At 35.9% G+C, this 18,122-nt stretch overlaps 2 protein-coding genes and 1 long non-coding RNA gene across 4 annotated transcripts; 1 reads left to right on the top strand and 2 right to left on the bottom strand.

Moving 5' to 3' along the window:
- Positions 1 to 552: 552 nt before the first annotated feature.
- On the bottom strand, positions 553 to 5,720 carry LOC117637647 (LAG1 longevity assurance homolog 2). Of its 2 annotated transcripts, XM_034372583.1 has the most exons (7): positions 5,311 to 5,394; positions 3,804 to 4,083; positions 2,701 to 2,909; positions 2,260 to 2,415; positions 1,945 to 2,130; positions 1,677 to 1,855; positions 553 to 946 (listed from the first exon to the last, which is right to left on the bottom strand). In XM_034372583.1, the coding sequence occupies exons 2-7, from the start codon at positions 3,804 to 3,806 to the stop codon at positions 927 to 929; spliced, it is 753 nt and encodes a 250-aa protein (XP_034228474.1). In that variant the 5' UTR covers positions 3,807 to 4,083; positions 5,311 to 5,394; the 3' UTR covers positions 553 to 926. The 2 variants fall into 2 exon arrangements, with proteins under 2 accessions (XP_034228474.1, XP_034228473.1); XM_034372582.1 differs by lacking the exon at positions 3,804 to 4,083 and having other exon boundaries at positions 5,311 to 5,720.
- Positions 5,721 to 6,568: 848 nt separating this feature from the next.
- On the top strand, positions 6,569 to 8,457 carry LOC117612287. Its single transcript, XR_004583336.1, has 2 exons — positions 6,569 to 6,745; positions 7,975 to 8,457. It is a non-coding gene; the product is annotated as an uncharacterized LOC117612287 (long non-coding RNA).
- A 3,183-nt stretch (positions 8,458 to 11,640) lies between these two features.
- LOC117637122 (abscisic acid 8'-hydroxylase 4) lies at positions 11,641 to 14,773 on the bottom strand. The gene is made up of 9 exons (XM_034371923.1): positions 14,418 to 14,773; positions 13,976 to 14,306; positions 13,608 to 13,757; positions 13,210 to 13,458; positions 13,034 to 13,123; positions 12,862 to 12,940; positions 12,500 to 12,606; positions 12,206 to 12,324; positions 11,641 to 12,025 (listed from the first exon to the last, which is right to left on the bottom strand). The coding sequence occupies exons 1-9, from the start codon at positions 14,615 to 14,617 to the stop codon at positions 11,920 to 11,922; spliced, it is 1,431 nt and encodes a 476-aa protein (XP_034227814.1). The 5' UTR covers positions 14,618 to 14,773; the 3' UTR covers positions 11,641 to 11,919.
- Positions 14,774 to 18,122: the final 3,349 nt, after the last annotated feature.

An 18,122-nucleotide genomic window follows, 5' to 3' on the forward strand; every position in this document is an offset into this window, starting at 1 on the left:
GCAAAGAAAAATAATTTAACAAATCAAATATTTTCCCGACTCACAAATATTGGATTCTATAGTATTGTTCTACAATACAGGGCCTACATTATGAATCAAGTACTCTTCTGCCCACACTCCTGGTTTCAATTTTACACTAGAACAACCAGAGTGTTATAGCAAAGACACCAAGCAAAAGTGATTTGCAGACACGTTATGCAGGTTATCAAATGTGTGATGACTGTATTACTCGTTCGGCTTTCAAAACTTTCGGGCGAAAATCTGATAAACAAAATGCTGAAATTTTTAGATGGGTGACCCTCAAAACCCCTAGTATTAACAATTTTTTTATGCGTTGTCCTCAAATAATATTTTCAACTTTCAAGTACCACGCAGGAGGTCTTGAAGCAAATCACGCAAAATTAAATGGGGATGGAAAAGCTTAGGATCCGTTTTGTCATCTTCCTACTTTTGCTTTTCTTGAAAGAGGAGGACAAAAAAAGGGAAAAGTGAAACGTGAAAAGAAAAAGTTTTAAGCACTCCACAGGAGGTCTTGAATCAAATCACACAGCATTCCACAGAAAGATGATTTTCTCTTTTCTATTTTGTGAGTACCTTTCATTTCTCCATACAAAGGCTAACTCAAAACAAATGATTATCCAGAGAAGAATTATACAGGAATTTCCTTCTATTTTATACACCAGAAAGATACCAAGAGACTCCATCAAAAGAAAAAAAGAAAAAGAAAAACAAGATAACAAGGGATATGCTCGACGTTCCTACCTCCATACGACTACCCATAAGAAGAATCAAAGAAAACTTGAATATGGAAGAAAGTATCAAGCCCTTCCTACAGATAATGACCACTTTTGAGTGGAACGATAAGCCAACCAAAGTCAAAAGTAGGCTCCCCAGCATTAGCACAGACAAAAAAAAACTTGGGAAGCCTAATCATCATCCTCTGAATCTGTATACATGCAAGGAAAAAAAAACAATCATCAGAAAAAGGGGCAAAGATCCTATTTAAAAATCACTGAAAAGGCATAGCTTTTCACTTTGAAATGTGTTTGGCTGTGCATGAAAGTAGATGCTACACATGGTTGGCTTCAAGAACACGATATGGGGTCTGAGTACAATGAATAATCTCAACTTTAAGTGACTGAGAATTTGAAACATGGCCATCAAACCAAAATCCTTCGAGTAGTATGGGGGGGCAAATCACTAAAAAGGGGTGGCCCGGTCTACCAAGCTCTCACCAATACTAGGTCAGGGAAGAGCATAAAGTATCAACCATAGGACAATGCTAGAAAATCTAACTTTATTCCCAACTCTACCATATTCAATTAGTACCAATAAAATGAGAAGTTTTATAATGTCGTTTTCTTAGGTATTGGTGCATGCATTTATTAGTGAAGGTTTCTTTTACAGAAAATCCGACTAAATGCTTCCAACCATATTACTGGATCAATGAGAGTGAAAGAGAAGAAATATATTTTCCAAATATAAAAGAGTAGTTCTCACAACAAATTTTATAAGCAGTATAAGGCTTTGTAAGATTCAACCGTATTACTGAATAAATGAGAGTGAAAGAGAAGAAATATATTTTCCAATTATAATGAAGTAGTTCTCACAATAAATTTTATAAGCAGTATAAGGCTTTGTAAGATTCAAACTTGTAAGCAGTATATATGGTTTACCAGATCTTATATCTTCTCCAACTTTTCCTCTATTTTTCAGCTGTCTTCTTATCATTGCACATATCATAACCCACCAGTATAAGTGGAACACAAACAGCATCAGTAACATTGTATTGAACACATAGTACAGAGCTCTGGAAGCAGGCTTCGAGAGATCCAAGCAGTCAAGAAGGTCATAGCTGGAAAATACCAACCATAAGAAAAGATAAGTCAGAGCCACTCTGCATGTAAATTTGGTTTAATAAAACGGTTTACCATGAGAGCAGACCTTGATGACCTTATTACCCAGAAAGGGAAGAATATTAGCCTCAGTATGAGCCACGAAACAGCAAAAAATCCAAATAACACACTTGCGGCAAGCTCCTTCTCAGAATACTTGAAAACCTTGGCAGCTTCCAAAAATACATCACTCGCATCATGCAGGGCAAGAATGATTGAGCCAATCCGAAAAAAGCTACAAGTGGCCAAAAAATGAAAAGAAAGTCATTGCATGAGATCCTCCACACCACACAAATGCACATTGCTAAATATATGCTCTGTGGTACCAACATATTATTGTGCTCGCAGAAAACCTGAAAAATACCTCGTAATGTATGAGAACCCAATCAGGAGAACAGTAATTACATGGTGACCCATCATCACTGAGAAATCCTTCCTTCGAGTCTCCCATGTAAGGAGGGCAACAATGCTGTAGGTATAGAATCCACATTGACCCATATACAAAAGCTTTAGGGGAAGCCTGAAATGAGAGAGGAATAGAGTTAGAATAGACAATTTCAGAATGCTATGTTTTCAAACTCAGATTATGCGAAAAATTCATCATTGATCTAGAATTCTACAAATTCAAGTCATTCCTAACTTCGGTACTCCCCCCTCTCCTTCCAAACAAATCATGCAAAAATTGAATTGTAGACATGATCGAACCATCTTCAGCTTTTTTAAAAAAAAAACAGGAAGAGGGAGGGGGGTGCGAGAAGGGGATTATCTAACAAGTACTACTAGTCCAACCATATGAGTCACTCACCCCAACTCCTGGTTTGGCCAGCCTTTAAAGTACTCTTTTGTATCTCTGAACCATGGCTCCTGGTAGCTTATCTTGAGAATGCATGCTTCAACAGTGGCATAGTATGCTAGCTTCCAAAGTGACTCTGAACATTTAACAACCTTTGCCCGTGTAGCCATATCGAGCTTCAATGGAGCAGATCCCTTGCTCAACAACCAGATGGCAATTTTCTGAAAAACAAAAAAATTAAGAGAAAAAAATTTACAGTATGAGGATTATAATTCAAGGTAAGATAAAACGTGCAAATCTGCTAAAGCTGCATGCTTTCATGTTCCTTTTCACCTAAATAGTTGCTGATGCTGCATTTGTTCCCCATATACTGGTAGGTTATGATATATAAGAAGACAGCTTAAAAATAGGGGAAAATTCAGCCTTATGCTGCATATTAAATTTGATTTAAGAATACATTTGGAAAGTAGTCAAAATTTGGATCGTACTTTTTTGTATTTCACTCATGTATGAAAAAAAAACATAAACCTGGTAAACTGCATGCTTGAATATTCATTTTCACTTAACTTATATAGGATAACTATCAAATCTATGGTGTGCTTGCATATTCCTTTTCACTTAACTTGGAGATGGTGTGGTGGTGGCAGCTATAGTACAAGGTAGGATAGGGGTTAGGGTGGCAGAAATGTTAGGTTACCATCACTGGCGGACCCAGGAAATTTTTGGAGAAGGGGCAAAATTTGAAAGGCTAAAAGCTAAAATAAAAATTAAAAATTACCAACTAATACCATCCAAAATTCTTAGCTACATGTACATGGCCTTCATTTGTACCCTTCCACAAGCCTCAGACTCCTAGTTCCTACCAAAATTTTAAAGGGCGATACCCTTTTGGTGGCTTAAGCTCAAGTGTAAGCTTTGAGATATTGAGGCGTAAGCCTTTCATAACATGAATTTTTTTTTCTAAGAAACACCTTTAAGTTTTCATATTAGGCTAGGCTAATGTAATATCGAATAACGAAGATGTTCCAAAAAAATTAATAAAGGTTTTACTACAGACAAAAGGCACCATTGCATTTAAAATAACAAAACCTAATAATATGATTATGAGAGAGTACCATTGCTCATGATGACATGACTTGAAAGGAAGGGATGGAGAGCATCCATCGTTACATTCTTTATTTTTTTTTAATTCGGTGACTGTTCCACCAAACATGCCTTTTTTATATCCTAACAAGGTTTGAGCAAACGCATCGTTTCATTTGAAATGAAACTCATATACTAAGACAACATCATTTTAATGAGAAACCCAACATAAACAGCACACATCTTCTTCCTGGTGCATCTTCTTCCTCGCGCATCCTCTTCCTCGCGCATCTTCTTCCTTGCATAGCGTCTCTGTGCCAGAAAAAGGAGTATGCAATTCTAACTAGACACACATTTGAAGGAGTCTTGTCATAATAGATGCGATTTTTCACTACCAAACAGGAAAGCCTCTTTGAGGCATTTAATCGAACAAATGGTGAGCACCATCAAAGGGGCAAATTCCAGCCTCTCAATGTGATTTTCCGGCAAGGGGAGGTGCAGCTGCACCTCCTTGCCCCTTAATAGATCCGCAACTGGTTACCATGAACATATGGCTATGATACCGTGTTGAAAATAAACTTCAAACAATATGAGGAAGATCATTTTTTCCATAGCACAAGAATGGAGTACATAGGTGTATATACAGAACACCGAAACATTAGTTCTCCAAGTACATGCTCTAGAAATCAGTCTTTTCCTCTTTTTTTCTTTCAATAAATTTCGTTTCTATTAAAATAAAAAAAATTAAGCCAACCTAACTTTTGGATGAAGCCAATGTAACAAGCTGTAAACTGCCTATATTATCAACACCTGGAAAACCAGTTAACAATTCCAAGGGGATCATCTAGTTCACCTTAAATTTATACAGAGTTAAGGACCTATAAAGAGCACATTTCTGATGCAAGACCGAAACTTGTGCTACTGAAACCTTGAATGTCCCAACATCAGCAAGTTAATAATGAACCATTCAACCTATACTACAAATATTTTACCCAAAAAAAAAAAAAAAAAACCATACTGCAAATCTGACTAATCAGCACAAATCTCAACTTTCCTGAAATCATGGCAAGATTAAACAACTACCATGTTAAAGTCCTATAACAAGCGTTCAGATGGTAGGGCACATGCTTGTACTACCATGTTAAATATTCTTGTCCTTGCAATTGTTCGAGATTCCTTCTTGACAATTATAAAGACAAACTCAATTCTTTGAACCCACAATATAGAGATTCAAGTTCTCAAACAAACTAAGATTCGTACTAAAAGCCCAATTACTTATCGCAAAAGCGCTTATCCAAGTAAGTTACACAGTCAAAACTTTGGAAAGGAAACAATCATAGTTCAAAGAAAATACTACAAATTAGTATCTAATAAGGAAAGTAAAGGACGACAAGATATGCAATTCAAGATTTCATTCTCTCTGTTTTCCACATTTATCTCAGAAGTCAAACAGATTCTACCAATTGAAGATTCAAAAAAGAAAGAGCACAACCAAATGCTTAAGCAACTTGAAATCCCAAACACAGCTAGAAATCTTACGCAAAAGATGAATCTGTCAAAGAAGAGCCGAGCAGCCAAAAACCCAAAAGCGAAGTAGATAACGACGAGGAAGTGCCAAGCGTCTGGTGCGCCATTGTGGCTCCAGAACGATTCCATGTGCGTCTTAGAACCAGAACTCGACCGAAAAGCATCAATCAGCGAACCCCGGATCAAATTCAAGCTCAGCTTCGACCTCAATGCCTCAGAAATCAGCAACCGCGATGCAATAATTGCACGCGATTTTCTTCCATTTCCAAATCTTGGGATCTATATCTGCCCTAATCCTCTCATGGAGGGGAAGAAAGTGCGTTGATTTTTCTGGTTCGGAGTATGTGAGTCTGAAAGATAAAGAGAGAGAGAGAGAGAGAGAGAGAGAGAGAGAGAGAGCGTGCCGAATGGCAAAGGACATGAGGTTGAGATCTTGTCCTTTATTAATATTTTAGTTTTATCAGGTTATTTATTTGTATATATTTTTTGTTTATTTCTAAAATGCAGGTGGGCGGTATGCGAGAATCTCAGAAAGTCATACTTTCGTAAAATGCAGCTAGTCTTCTCTTCTACATTTAGAGAACTCATTATTTGACCATGGTTGCAAACTTCCACCTACAACCTAACGCAAACAACAAGTTTCTTTGAAAAGTATTTTGATGTCTTAAATATCGTAAATTGGTTATATAGATTATAGTTAATTGTTTCCTCATAAGACTTTTGTGTAAAATTAAAAAAAAAAGATTTTTAGTTCTAACGGTCCCTGAATTTTAATCCGATTTGTATTTTGATCCCTTAATTTTCAAAATCGTTCTCATGGTTATTCAATTTCACTTTCATTAGGACCAATGATCATGCTGGCAATTTTGTTATCTTTTCTATTAAATGCATAGGCAAAATAGAATTTTTGTATTATTTATAATTTTCACCTTATGAATATTCCTTTCACCCAAAAAATTCGTTTATATTTTCGGAGTATTGTTTTCATTTCTGTTCTATTTTCACCAAATATGCATTCGGCACCGCTAAATTGAAAAATATATCATTTGCTTTTTGAAAATGAATTCAGAACAAATATTGAAAACGAAAATGTGTCGTTCTCACGGACTTCCTTGTTTTTTTAACTGTCCGAGCCTGTGGGGTTTTTTTTGTTTTTTTTTTCTCTCACCTCATCTCGGATATATATAATTATTATTTTTTAAGGAGGTAAGCTTTCTTTAGAAAGAATACGGGGCACAGTTAAGGAAAAAAGAAAAAAGCCCAACCCAAATAAAAAAGAGGAAAAAGTGTTTTGTCAAAACGGCTGTCGTGGGGCATCGTTGCCGCGTTTCGTCCAAAGACGGTCAGAAAGGGTTTCTGTTTACTCATACCCCACAAACACACTCTCTCTCTCTCTCGACTGTTCTACTTCTTAGCAGCGAGGACCTTAGAAATGCTCCGAAAACCTGTAAGTGCTTTTTTCTCTCTCTGCTTTTACATTTGTACTTGGGCGCAATAGCTTTAGCTCAACCTCAAAACAAATTTCAATGATTGCTATTACTTCATAATCTGATTTGTCAAGGCATGTGATGTGGTGAAAATTGTACTTCTTATGGGTAGAGATTTGGGCAATTGTCTTTGAAGTCTTCATTTTTTTTCCTTTAAACTGTGTCTTTGAATGAATCTTCAAATTCTGAAAGTGCTCGAATTTTTTATTATAAATGTTATATTAATTGTCTGAAAATTTGTATGCAATACAAGATGGGTTTTGTCATGGTTCTTGATGTTTTGCATTTCCAATGATGTTAAAATTGAAACAACTCAGTTTCAATCATCAGTGGAAGTGAATTAGTTTACTTTTAATCATTGCTATTGACCAAATAAATATAGTAGAAACCATTCGTAATAATATCGTGTACTATTTCGTTCATGGTAGGATCTCGTTAGGGGATTTCATTACCTCATTGACCATGCTAGAGGAACTTTTATATCCACAACTTCAGCCAACCAAACTAAGCTTATTGTTGGAAACTAACAAATAAGTAAAAGCCGAAATCTTTATATTGCCCTGCCTGCACTTTATGAAAGCCACCGTGGTTTTTTTTATTCATTAGGTCATTTAATTATTGGAAAGTAAATCCTATTATTTGAAGGATTTTTTTATTTTAAGAAATACCTTGTGCAAACTGCAAACAGTCTGTACTGTTGAAAGCTCACCTCTATTTACAGAGTTGATAGAGATGATGTTTGTGCAGCTAGAAATACATTGTGTGAAGTAAAATACAAATCGAAGATGAGATGAAAACTCTATGAATTAAGAGTGCATTTTGAGTCTCAAAGACAGACATACATTGTGTGAAGTAAAATACCACGAATAGTCTTTGGTCTTCTAGAGACCTCATCAATATTCAATAATCCCATTGAAGAGTTTGTGAGGTTGCCTCACCAAAGTAATGTATTAGTCGGCTCTTTTAATAGAAGCTCTTCTAGATTTTAAAATATGCCATATCACATTTTGTTATACTAATCAATGTTTTAGAAAGCCGATATCTTCCCAGTCTACGCATGACCTCGTTCTGCTACATTCATGAGATTCTACGGTTTAGGGAGTTTGCTGCGATCCTGGTCTTGTTTATCCAGTTAACTTGTATCCATGGGGACTTGACTAACAAAGGTTTCTGAACTCTGATTATTAAGTTGCAGAGAAAACAGTTTTTTTAGTAAAGGGGATGAACAAAAGAAAAAGGACCTTTGTCCACCTGCTTCGCTTAGCTCTCTCAAGTAAATTACCATTGCTTGTGGGAGAGGCCATTGCCTCAGGTTCCTCCACAAGAAGAGTTGAAGATGGTGCAACATCAGATCCCGTTACCTTACTTCGAATGGAATTTTAGCCCATGAATTTTAATTTTCTAGAGTTTATGGCCTTTTTTCTTTACTAGATTCCGCATATATTTTCTTCTTTATGCCCCCCTTTGAAGTTGAATATGTGTGTGAGTGGTGCAGGCAATACTCTTCTGTCAATTGTGGTCACTTCATATAGTTGAATCATTTATTGTGATATCCTTTGGCCCAGTCTGGTTCCTTGGATTCATCTTGGCCCAGTCTGGTTTCTTGGATTCATCTTGGCTATCTAACATCCTGAAATCATTTTATAATATCTTCCACGGTTTACCAAGGATTTACCTGCATCTTTTTCCATGTACTTATTTTAGCTGTGAAAGTATTTGTTCATTTATTTATTTTTCCGTCAGTTAAAATAACTCTGACTTTGCAAGGGGCCAAAAAGGAGACAGTAAAGACATTATTGGATGGGAGAAAATTTGAAAATCCTTTGATTAGCCAATTTGATTTATAAAATGTATTCCATTTCACAATTCTAGGTAAGAACTAATTGTAATGAAATTTGACAAGAAAATATACAGGTATAAGGCAATTCAGGGATGACGGAGAATTAGTTTTTTCGTTTAAGGTTATTATTGATTGTTATAAAATGCTCAATATTCAGTAGCACTTCAAAATAGTCATCCTGCTCTCCTTCCTTCCCTTTTTTTTTTTTTTTTTTCAATTAGAAAGGAGTGCATGATGACTATTTTGGAGTGCCAATAACAGCTCCCATATTAAGTATAAATTTTCATCTCATGGATAAAAAGACATGATGATCATTGATCTGGTAGGTAGTGTGGGATCACGAACAATGATTATTTCAATGATACTAACTGAAAAAGTAAACTTAGCTACGAATTCCACCCAACAGATAAAGATATGGTGATAAGTTAGGGATCATTGAACAGTCTGGCTATAGAATTATAAACTTTTATTACTGGAGTATTTTCTGCTGGTTTGGTGCTTGAAGCTTCTTGTTCCTTTCAATTATTGAAGTATGTAATGAAATATCATTTCCTTCCACAATTCATGCCAATTTTCTGGTGGAAGTTTGAATATCATTTGTCACTCCAGAAAATTCATAGGGTTGTACTGTACATATTCATACCATTTTAAGAGGGAGCCTGAGGTTGGTTTAGAATGGACGTAATGCCATTATGGCTAGGTGAATAGAGATCAATTGACTAATGACAAAGACAGTTCCATTCTCAGTGCCCCATTTGTGTATTGATGTTGTTTGTTGAATATCATTTTGTCTTTCCAGAAAACAAGTTAACTATTTTGAGAAAGATTTTATTTCTTATAATACCTGATACTGATGACACTCTCTTTGCGTAGATTATCTAAATCTAGATTGTTTATGACACCTTAAAATTGGATCACATAACTAATATATGTGGCTTTTGCCTTCATTAGGTGTTTGATCAACAGGGAAATTGATTGAATTGTCTGCAACATATGATGATAAGTATTAAAATCATCATCATCATAATCACCATGGTGAATTAAGTGTGTAGGCAGTCTTGATGACTTTATATTATGACTAATTAAGATGTGATTACTGAAATGATTTCCATGAATATTGCTGACATGGAAGTACCTTGTACAGCTATACAATTGATATGCGTTGTACCAAGTGAAATGTTAATGGGTTATATCCTTTTCTCATTGGATGAAAATGATGATGGCAATGAGATGGTTCCCATTGAAAATGTTGGTGTGAATGAACTGCTGTTGATTCTACAGCAGCTATATTTACTGATGAGGGTTCCATCTTGTGATAATGCTATCGACCTTAGTCAAGAATGATGTTGATGTTGCCATGTGAGCATCTAGTACAATTCTGGTGTTACTTGTGACATTATTTTTCAGTGGCAATTAGACGATTCCGTTGTCTATGACATGGGAACGTGATGTGATGATCTTATGTCCTTTTCCCCGTTGGTGGATGGTAAAGTTTGGTGATAGACATCAGACCCAAAAAAAAAAAAAAAAAAGAGGCTTGGTGACAGACAAGAACATCCCGATAAATCGTGTCAAACGTACAAAGAATTACACATTTCAATTATGATGGGGTTGATTTTCATGATTATTACATGGTTTTTTTTTTCTTTCTCTTTTTGATATACTTGCATAATGTGTTGTATACATATTGCTTAATGCTAGCTAGTACGACAATAATAACACAAACATAACCTAGTTCCAGCTGCCCTACATTACATGAGTAACAATCCTTTTAGCTTTGTCACTGCAACAGAAAATGACTGATGCTATAGTTGGAATTTTCATCGAACATACTGCATTTTTAATGGAACTCAAGGAAGCCTTGCGTGCTTGGGTTGGTCTGAATGAATCTATTATAGTTTCTTATCAATCAAGCATCTTATTTACACAGCCACCACACAGTTCTTTTAGAACTTCCATATTGAATAAGATCAACAATTTGTACCAGTCCATTTGATAGTCTTTGTTGAATGTACTCTGTCATAAAACTTAAGCTCCATTTGGTGCTATTTGAGTGCTTACAAATTTCCTTTATGCTGCAATGAACAGCTAGATGATATTTCTGGGGAAATTGGAAGCATGCAGAAATTGTGTCCCTGAAGGTGAAGGACATACTGGTCGGAATCTTTTAGACTCGTGTAATTTTGGGTCATTCCTACTGGGTGGTGCCCTATTGGAGGACAGTTTTGTTTGTCCTTAATGAAATGTCAAATTTGGGGCCATTGGCCCACCGACAAAACCAAATTGGCTTTACAATTTGCAAGCAATCGAGGGAAGTAGGCTGTACCTTGCTAGGCCTTCCCAAGCTCCCAAAACCACAACCAGTCACTCAAGCCTTCTGCCCTTTGATTTGCTTTGCTGCCTGCCTTCTAATGCCCTCCAATCAATGGCGCCTTCTAATGCCCTCCAATCAATGGCGCCTTTGATTTAACTCAGCCAACCAGATTTATGACACGTGGCTCTTTTGTGGCCACTGCTAGTGACCTCCCATGTGATGATGTGAAGCAATATGCAGGCCCAATCATCAGAGGAACAAAGCCAGGTCGCATCAGATGGATTGAACAAATTTCCTTATCAACGGTGTTTGACAGAGAAATTTGATGTGTAGAAAGTCATTGGTTTAATACGTTTTGTGTTAATTCAAATTTTCCTCTTTCATGACAAAAATACAAAAATCCTAATTGAAAATTGGACAACACAATGATAAAGTTATAAAAAAAAATGGACTAGAGTAGCAAAGTTTTGAAGTAGCAATCTTTATATTGAAGTGTTAGGTAAGTTGGAAATGGTTCTCCTTTTATTGTTCTATCATTTGAGACACTTTTAAGTTTGCAAATTTTAGACATCAACAGATGATTATGTTGTCTGTGGAAGAGGGAGGATTCGAACCTAGAACTTCTTTTGACATTAGGAGAAAAGTTACGACTAGATTAACATGTTAGATGATAATATAGTATGAACGATGTACATAATATATTTTCTTATAAATGCCTAAGTTTTATTAGCTTTGGACGAAGTTACAATAATAGTAATAACATATCCCTCATCTTATGTTAGGGTAATATAAAAAAAGTTTACCCCATTCCAATATAGATAATCAAAGTCATCCTTAAAAATTACAATGAGTGGATATATGATAGGTTACTTCTAGAGAGAGAAAGGCCCCATTTTAAAACAAGAGGGCTTTAAATTGGGTTTTAGGGAGGTAAAATGAGTAAGTTGGTGAAGGCATCTTCAATTAGAGGCCCACAAGTCTTATTTGAGATTGTTGGATTCTTCCCAAAATCTGACTGGTAATCCATGCTGAGGAACTGGAAATGGGCCATACTGAATCCCACTTTGCGATCCCTCTACTTCCCACCTGCAACACAAATCATAAATTATCAACAACAGCCCTCTAATAATATGATCTAAGCAATGTTTCTGCATAATGTTTTTTTATAATGATCTAAGTAAGAATCAAAACTTGTTCAGCAGTAAATTCCATCTCTAATCTGATGCAAAAAGCTGTAATGAAAATAGAGATGTTTGCATTTTGTACCCGAATTTGATCACAAGATGGTGGACCAAAATGAGCATCTCCAGCTTGGCAAGCTCATTTCCAGGACAAGCATGCACTCCTTTCCCAAATGGCATGAAAGTATTAGGCTTTGGACCAACCTATTCACCCACCACCAGAAAAATAAATATAAGGAAAAAAAGTGAAAATTTGGTATTTCCATTGAATTTGTTAGTGTGAGAGAGAGAGAGATGCTGATACTGGCAAAAACCAGCTGATATCAGACTCTCTCTGGTTTAAACAAAAAACCACCTTTGTCTGCAACATAATACATACCTCAAACCTAGATGGGTCAAAATTCTGAGGATCAGAGAAGAATTCTGGATTGTGATGTATGTTCCTGAACAATGGCATCACCTTCCAACCCTTTGGTATAAGATATCCTGCAAAATTGATTTTGATAAATATTAAAGAAATTTATGGACATAAATCCTCTTTACTGTTATCCTGCTAATTAAAAGGCGCAGAAATGACCAAGGACCCACTAGTGTAGTGGTTTGGAGCAATTGCTCCTCCGGAAAAGGTCTTGGGTTCGAGTCTTAACATTCATGTTGTGTGTGTGAGTTTAGTAGCTATCGCCCCTCTCAATACTCAAAAGAAAAAGCAAAAAGGCACAGAAATGAACTTTAAATCCTCACCTTTGTATTCTACATCAACCACAGCTTCCCTGAATGTGAAAGATATGATACTTGCCATTCTCAAGCTCTCTAATAGAACCTGAAATTCCATTTATATTCAGATCACAGTTAGTCTAAATTTCTTGGTGCTGTTTTGCATTTTGAATACAAGAATAGTTAGAGTTGGGCTTACTCTGTATGTAAGAGGCATGTTCCTAATCTGTGCCCATGTCAAGGGCTTCTTGCATCCATCATTTGCTTCATATATAGCCTTCTGCTCAGCCTGCAATAAATAACAGCTTGACATAAACCAACCTTTCACATGTACAATTTGTGTGAAATTTTGTAAACTTCGCAAGGAACTCTTACCTTCACAGCTTCAAGAATTTTTGGGTTGTCATGGAGGTATTTGAGGATCCATGTTAAAGCACTGGCTGTAGTGTCCTGGGCTGCAAACAGAATTCCAATGGTGTTATCTGAAATTTGATCCTCAGTTAAAGTTTGCCCCTTTTCATCTTGGAAGTTCAGCAGATCACCCAATAGATCCTTCTGTAGTGTTTTCTTCTCTTTCCTCTCACAAATTATCTGACTCAAAATCTGACCAAGCCTTTTCCTTGCCTTTGATAATTACCCAGAAAGAAGAAACAAAAGTTAGTGTCAGATTTAAAGTTTATAATCCTTCTGTATGATTACATATATTATTTTTAAAGAAAGAATTACTATTTCGATTTTAAAAAAAAGAAGAGAGAAGAATTACTATTGCTTACCAAAAGAGCTTTGTGATATGCAGTACCAGGTATCTTTGTTGGAAAAGAATTGTAACCCTTGTCTACTATGCAGTAATTTTCCTTGAGCCTTTCTCTGTAAGTGTCATCCAACTGACCAAAGATGGCAAGGAAGCCAACATCAAAGGAGAACTGTAGGGGGACACAATGAGATCCATCCATATATTAGAATAAAATATTACTTGATCCAAACAAAACAGAAGGACCCATTTCAAAGGAAGTTTTGAGAACATCAGCAATAAGACAAACCAAGTTGAACCACCAATGATGAAACCAATAAGTTGAGCCAAAAAGGCATAAGCAAAAACATGAGGCTCACATTAAAAACATGTTGGGGGTGAAACACTAACCTTTTTCATTTCATTATAGGTGTTAATGACCTTGCCACCTGCAGCCCATGACTCCAAGGAAGAAATGGCTAATGCTTCAATGTCAGGAACTAGTTTCTGCATAGTGGTGGGGTTTGGGGACAGAGAGCTTTGAATGAGCTTCCTGAGGCTATTGTGGTAGTCTCCTTGGTGAAAGAACAAAGCTGAAGGACCAATCATCTGCTCTTTGCTCTTGGGGTATGTGGGCTTGAACAAGTGGGCATGAGTGACCAGCACAAACTTTGTGGCCGCAGGGCTTGCCAGCATGACACAAGGGCACCCAAGTATGTGGGTTTTGAATATCTCTCCATACCTGATGAACACAAAAAAGAAGGGCAAAATGGAACAAGTTTGGATCAAATCCATGGAGAGGAAACATTAATGGAAGATTAATAGGATTCAGAGGTTGATAATAGATTAGAACCTTTTCTGCTTTGAAGCAAAGAATATGTTCGGGTCCATAGAGTACATTTGTAGAGTCTCTCCTATGTAAGGCCACCCCATTGAGCCAGGGGGAAGCTTAGCTTTATGTTTAGAATTTCTTTTTTGTTTCTTTATGAAGTGGTATAACAACAGAGTTGAGAGACAGAGCAATATGTATATCAAACTAGAAGCAATCTCCATACAAATGTAGCACCTGCTTCTCTCTCTCTCTCTCTCTCTCTCTCTCTCTCTCTCTCTCTCTCTGAGTTCTAGTATGTTTCTCTGATGACTTAGAGGAGTGTATATGGTGGAGATGGATGGTTGCCAAGGGAATGCACTCTCAAGTCAATATGAGTATTGATGAGGGGGTTTGGGGTATATATAGAGTGAAAAAGGAGGTGCCTTGCAACTTGCAAGAGCCAAAATCTGATATGGATGTAAAGAAAATAAATAAATAAATCATTTTCCAAATCCTTGAAGGGTCTGGACTAAATTAACACTCTGAAATGGGGAGTACTAGAAATTACTCCTTCACATGAGAACTTTGACTTGTGAGTTTTTGATACAGAAGCTTCTATTTAGCATAAAGTGGATTAGATTCCTGAAAGTATTAGGTCACATGGATTTCTTCTTCTTCTTCTTTTTTTTTTCCTATCAAATTTGATAACTGTAATAGTTTATAAATTGGATTGTTATAGCTGCCCCCTTTAAACTCCTGAAAGAAATAGTTTATTTCAATTTTTTGTTTAAGTGAAAGAAATGGTATTAAAATTGGATTTGTTATAAATAAGTTGCAAATTGGAACTGCATGCTAAAGTCTAATAATCTTTGCAGTTGGGTGATTTATATCATGCATGGATTGCCACCTTGGTGTTACTTATAGATCAAAGTTTCAAGTGATGATGACGATTTGAATGCATAATTTTGAGCACAGAGATAAATGCTCTAAATGAAATGAACGCAACAATGAATGCTCTAAATCACTCAAGGTACAAAGGCGACGTCTGCAAAGAAAAATGAAACTTAATTATGTGTCATATAAGTCGTACTGTTTCCAAATGTGTAAAATATGAGACCTCATCTATGCAAACCCTGGGTGGGGATGTTCATTGGTCACCTACTTTACTGACAGGTGGTGATTTCCTTACCTCCAAATTTGTATCCCAGTCGTACCTTACAGCTTATGTATTTCTTTAGCCATTCATTTGTCTCAATCATTACTTTCATTATACATCTTCGATTTCATAATAACAGAAATTCAAATTTGGAACATCGAAATATATAAAAGGCTTTATTATACTTGTACTCAAACGTCACATTGCTCATCAGAAGTCCCAATGACACTTTGCCTTCTTGAACAACATTTTGCATTTTAGTTTGTCACCATTGTTAAGTCCGTTAATATTGACGATGTGGCACATGTGTAAGTCCTCTAACTTTCTACCACGTAAGGGCCATATCAGTATGTTTGACGAAGTTTTTGAGAGAATTGATGTGGGTAAGTGAGACAACAAACGTTGGTCAAAAACAAAATGAATCATTATGACTTCCGGAGAAACTATATAGGATTTAATTATACTTTAAGTTTAAAGGAGCACTACAACAATTAAGTTTAGATAACGAAAAAAGTTTCGTCAAGATTGTTAGCTGTTTTGATTTCACTTGTCTCGCACCACACCACAAACAGCTTTTAATTTCCTTTAATCTCATTTCAAGAAAGGACTCCAAACCCTACTTTCAATTTTATAACCAAAAACCTTTACTCCAATAGATACAAAACCGCACGCCTAACAATTTTATTATTAAATGACAATCAATGTTAAAGAAAACCAGAAGAAGGTAACATATAACTTTGCGTTTCAAGATTACAGAAATCTTGTATACCAATTCATTTTTTTTGTTTATGGTACCATTTTTTCAAGTTTTGTAAGCCAAAGAAAACTAGAAGGTAACATATAACATTGCGAAGGAGTAAATTGTAATCGAAAAGACACTCTAGTTTTATCTAATTTGTGAAAAATGATAGGGAAATCACATTGTGTATCACTTCAGAACTATTTACATTGGTGAGTCCTACCTCTTGTAGAGATGCGCTTAATATGGTACAATAATGTGATCTCCCTAGCAATATTCCTCGGGCAAAAGTTATTTAGTGTAATTCCACTTAAGTTGGGCAAACGTCCACAAACAATAAATCAAAGTAAACCTATACAGTTCTCCCTCACAATCATCGTATGTAAGTAGCAGATGTTAAAAACAATAGATCCCTCTTCTCTATCTCCATCTCTTCCAAAAATTAATCAAATCCTCATAAATAAATAAAAACTCAAAACTTCCATGTGGGTACTTAGTACTTGCGAATATCACAAAAAGTAACAAAACAAAAACCCATTTCGCAGATTAAATAATCTTATGCAAAATAAAGTAGAGCCTTTCTTTTTTGCTTCTTTTTGGGTTGAAGAGGGTACGTTGGCTTACGGGTTCTACGTATGACGATGCATTACAGCTCATACACTCGCCCCATTAGGATCCGCAAGCCTGTCAGTGGTACCCACCTGTGGGTCGGTGATGTGTACGTCAATGCCGACGTGGAATCTTCGCGAGTGCGCGACGTCAACAATCAAAGGAACAGCAACATCCGTTTGCATCCGTCACCGTCAAACGTTAGATAGACACGACACGTGTAGAAATCTTGGTTGTCCTGATCGAGAGAGTTCGGGACGAGATGAGAAATAACTGGTTCCACGTGGATGTAGGAACACTGGGGAACCTACAACTTAGGCAAGCCAACAGTACTGTTTGCCCATAAGGCGTACGTACGCGTTGCTCAAAATTACAATATGAATACAAATGCGTGGCGTATGCATACACCTTTTTTTTTGTCCCAAATAATATTAATTAAAAATCATATTAGGTAATAACCACATTATACGGTAAGTGATATTTGCTTATTTTGACCAGAGTCGATCTTAAAATTTTGAGGGCCATGTGTAAAATTTAAATGGGAACCTCATATAATTTAATATGAAAATATTATAAAATAAAATAAAAGAATATTTGTCATGACTTAATACCCTAAAATGACTTTTTTAACAACTAAAATTCATCATCAATTAGCATGCAATGACAATCATAAATCAAATTTATATAGGTTTTAATGTTTCAATTTGAGAAATAGGAAGACGAAGACGAAGACCAACTTTTTTTGTTTCATTTGAGTGGGTGAAAACATATACATTTTTATTATTATTGGAGAAAGCGTATATATTGTTTTCTATTGATAACAATTAGAAAATATAAAAATACAACTATTGAATGACACAATCCGAACTCAAACTTGAGCTACTTACCAAAATTGAGGCATTGAAAACCAACTCAACTAAACACGCACTTTTGCTATTACCTTGCAAGCTTAAGTATATATAATACACACGTAAAAAAAAATTCAGGACCTTATGCGGTAGCACCATTTGTACACCCTCAGGATCGCTCTTAATTTCGACTATTATAGCCGATTGATTATATGTACGTTATCTGCCACATAATTTGATCAATTAATATGATTCGTCTAAAATTATTTTTAATTTTTCGGTCAAGCGTCTACAATATTTAAGTTTGCAGAAGAAATTGTAGAGTAGAGGTTGAAGTTGGGGTTGCAAATTTAGTTTTCATTTTGTACATTTTAATTCTCCACCCATATACCAAT

Source organism: Prunus dulcis, chromosome 8 (assembly GCF_902201215.1).
Source record: "Prunus dulcis chromosome 8, ALMONDv2, whole genome shotgun sequence".
In the NCBI taxonomy this organism is placed as follows: Eukaryota; Viridiplantae; Streptophyta; class Magnoliopsida; order Rosales; family Rosaceae; genus Prunus; species Prunus dulcis.

Bases quoted from the DNA above. Each gene is read 5' to 3' on its own strand.
- LOC117637647 (XM_034372582.1), bottom strand. From the start codon at position 5,427: ATGGAATCGTTCTGGAGCCACAATGGCGCACCAGACGCTTGGCACTTC. The intron at 2,910-5,310 runs GTAAGATTTCTA...TTTGTTTTTCAG, and splicing joins TTGACAGATTCATCTTTTGC to AAAATTGCCATCTGGTTGTT. The intron at 1,856-1,944 runs GTCTGCTCTCAT...GGTATTTTCCAG, and splicing joins TGGGTAATAAGGTCATCAAG to CTATGACCTTCTTGACTGCT.
- LOC117637122 (XM_034371923.1), bottom strand. From the start codon at position 14,617: ATGGAGATTGCTTCTAGTTTGATATACATATTGCTCTGTCTCTCAACT. The intron at 13,758-13,975 runs GTTAGTGTTTCA...GTCCCCCTACAG, and splicing joins CCTATAATGAAATGAAAAAG to TTCTCCTTTGATGTTGGCTT. The intron at 12,941-13,033 runs GTAAGCCCAACT...ATGGAATTTCAG, and splicing joins ACATGCCTCTTACATACAGA to GTTCTATTAGAGAGCTTGAG.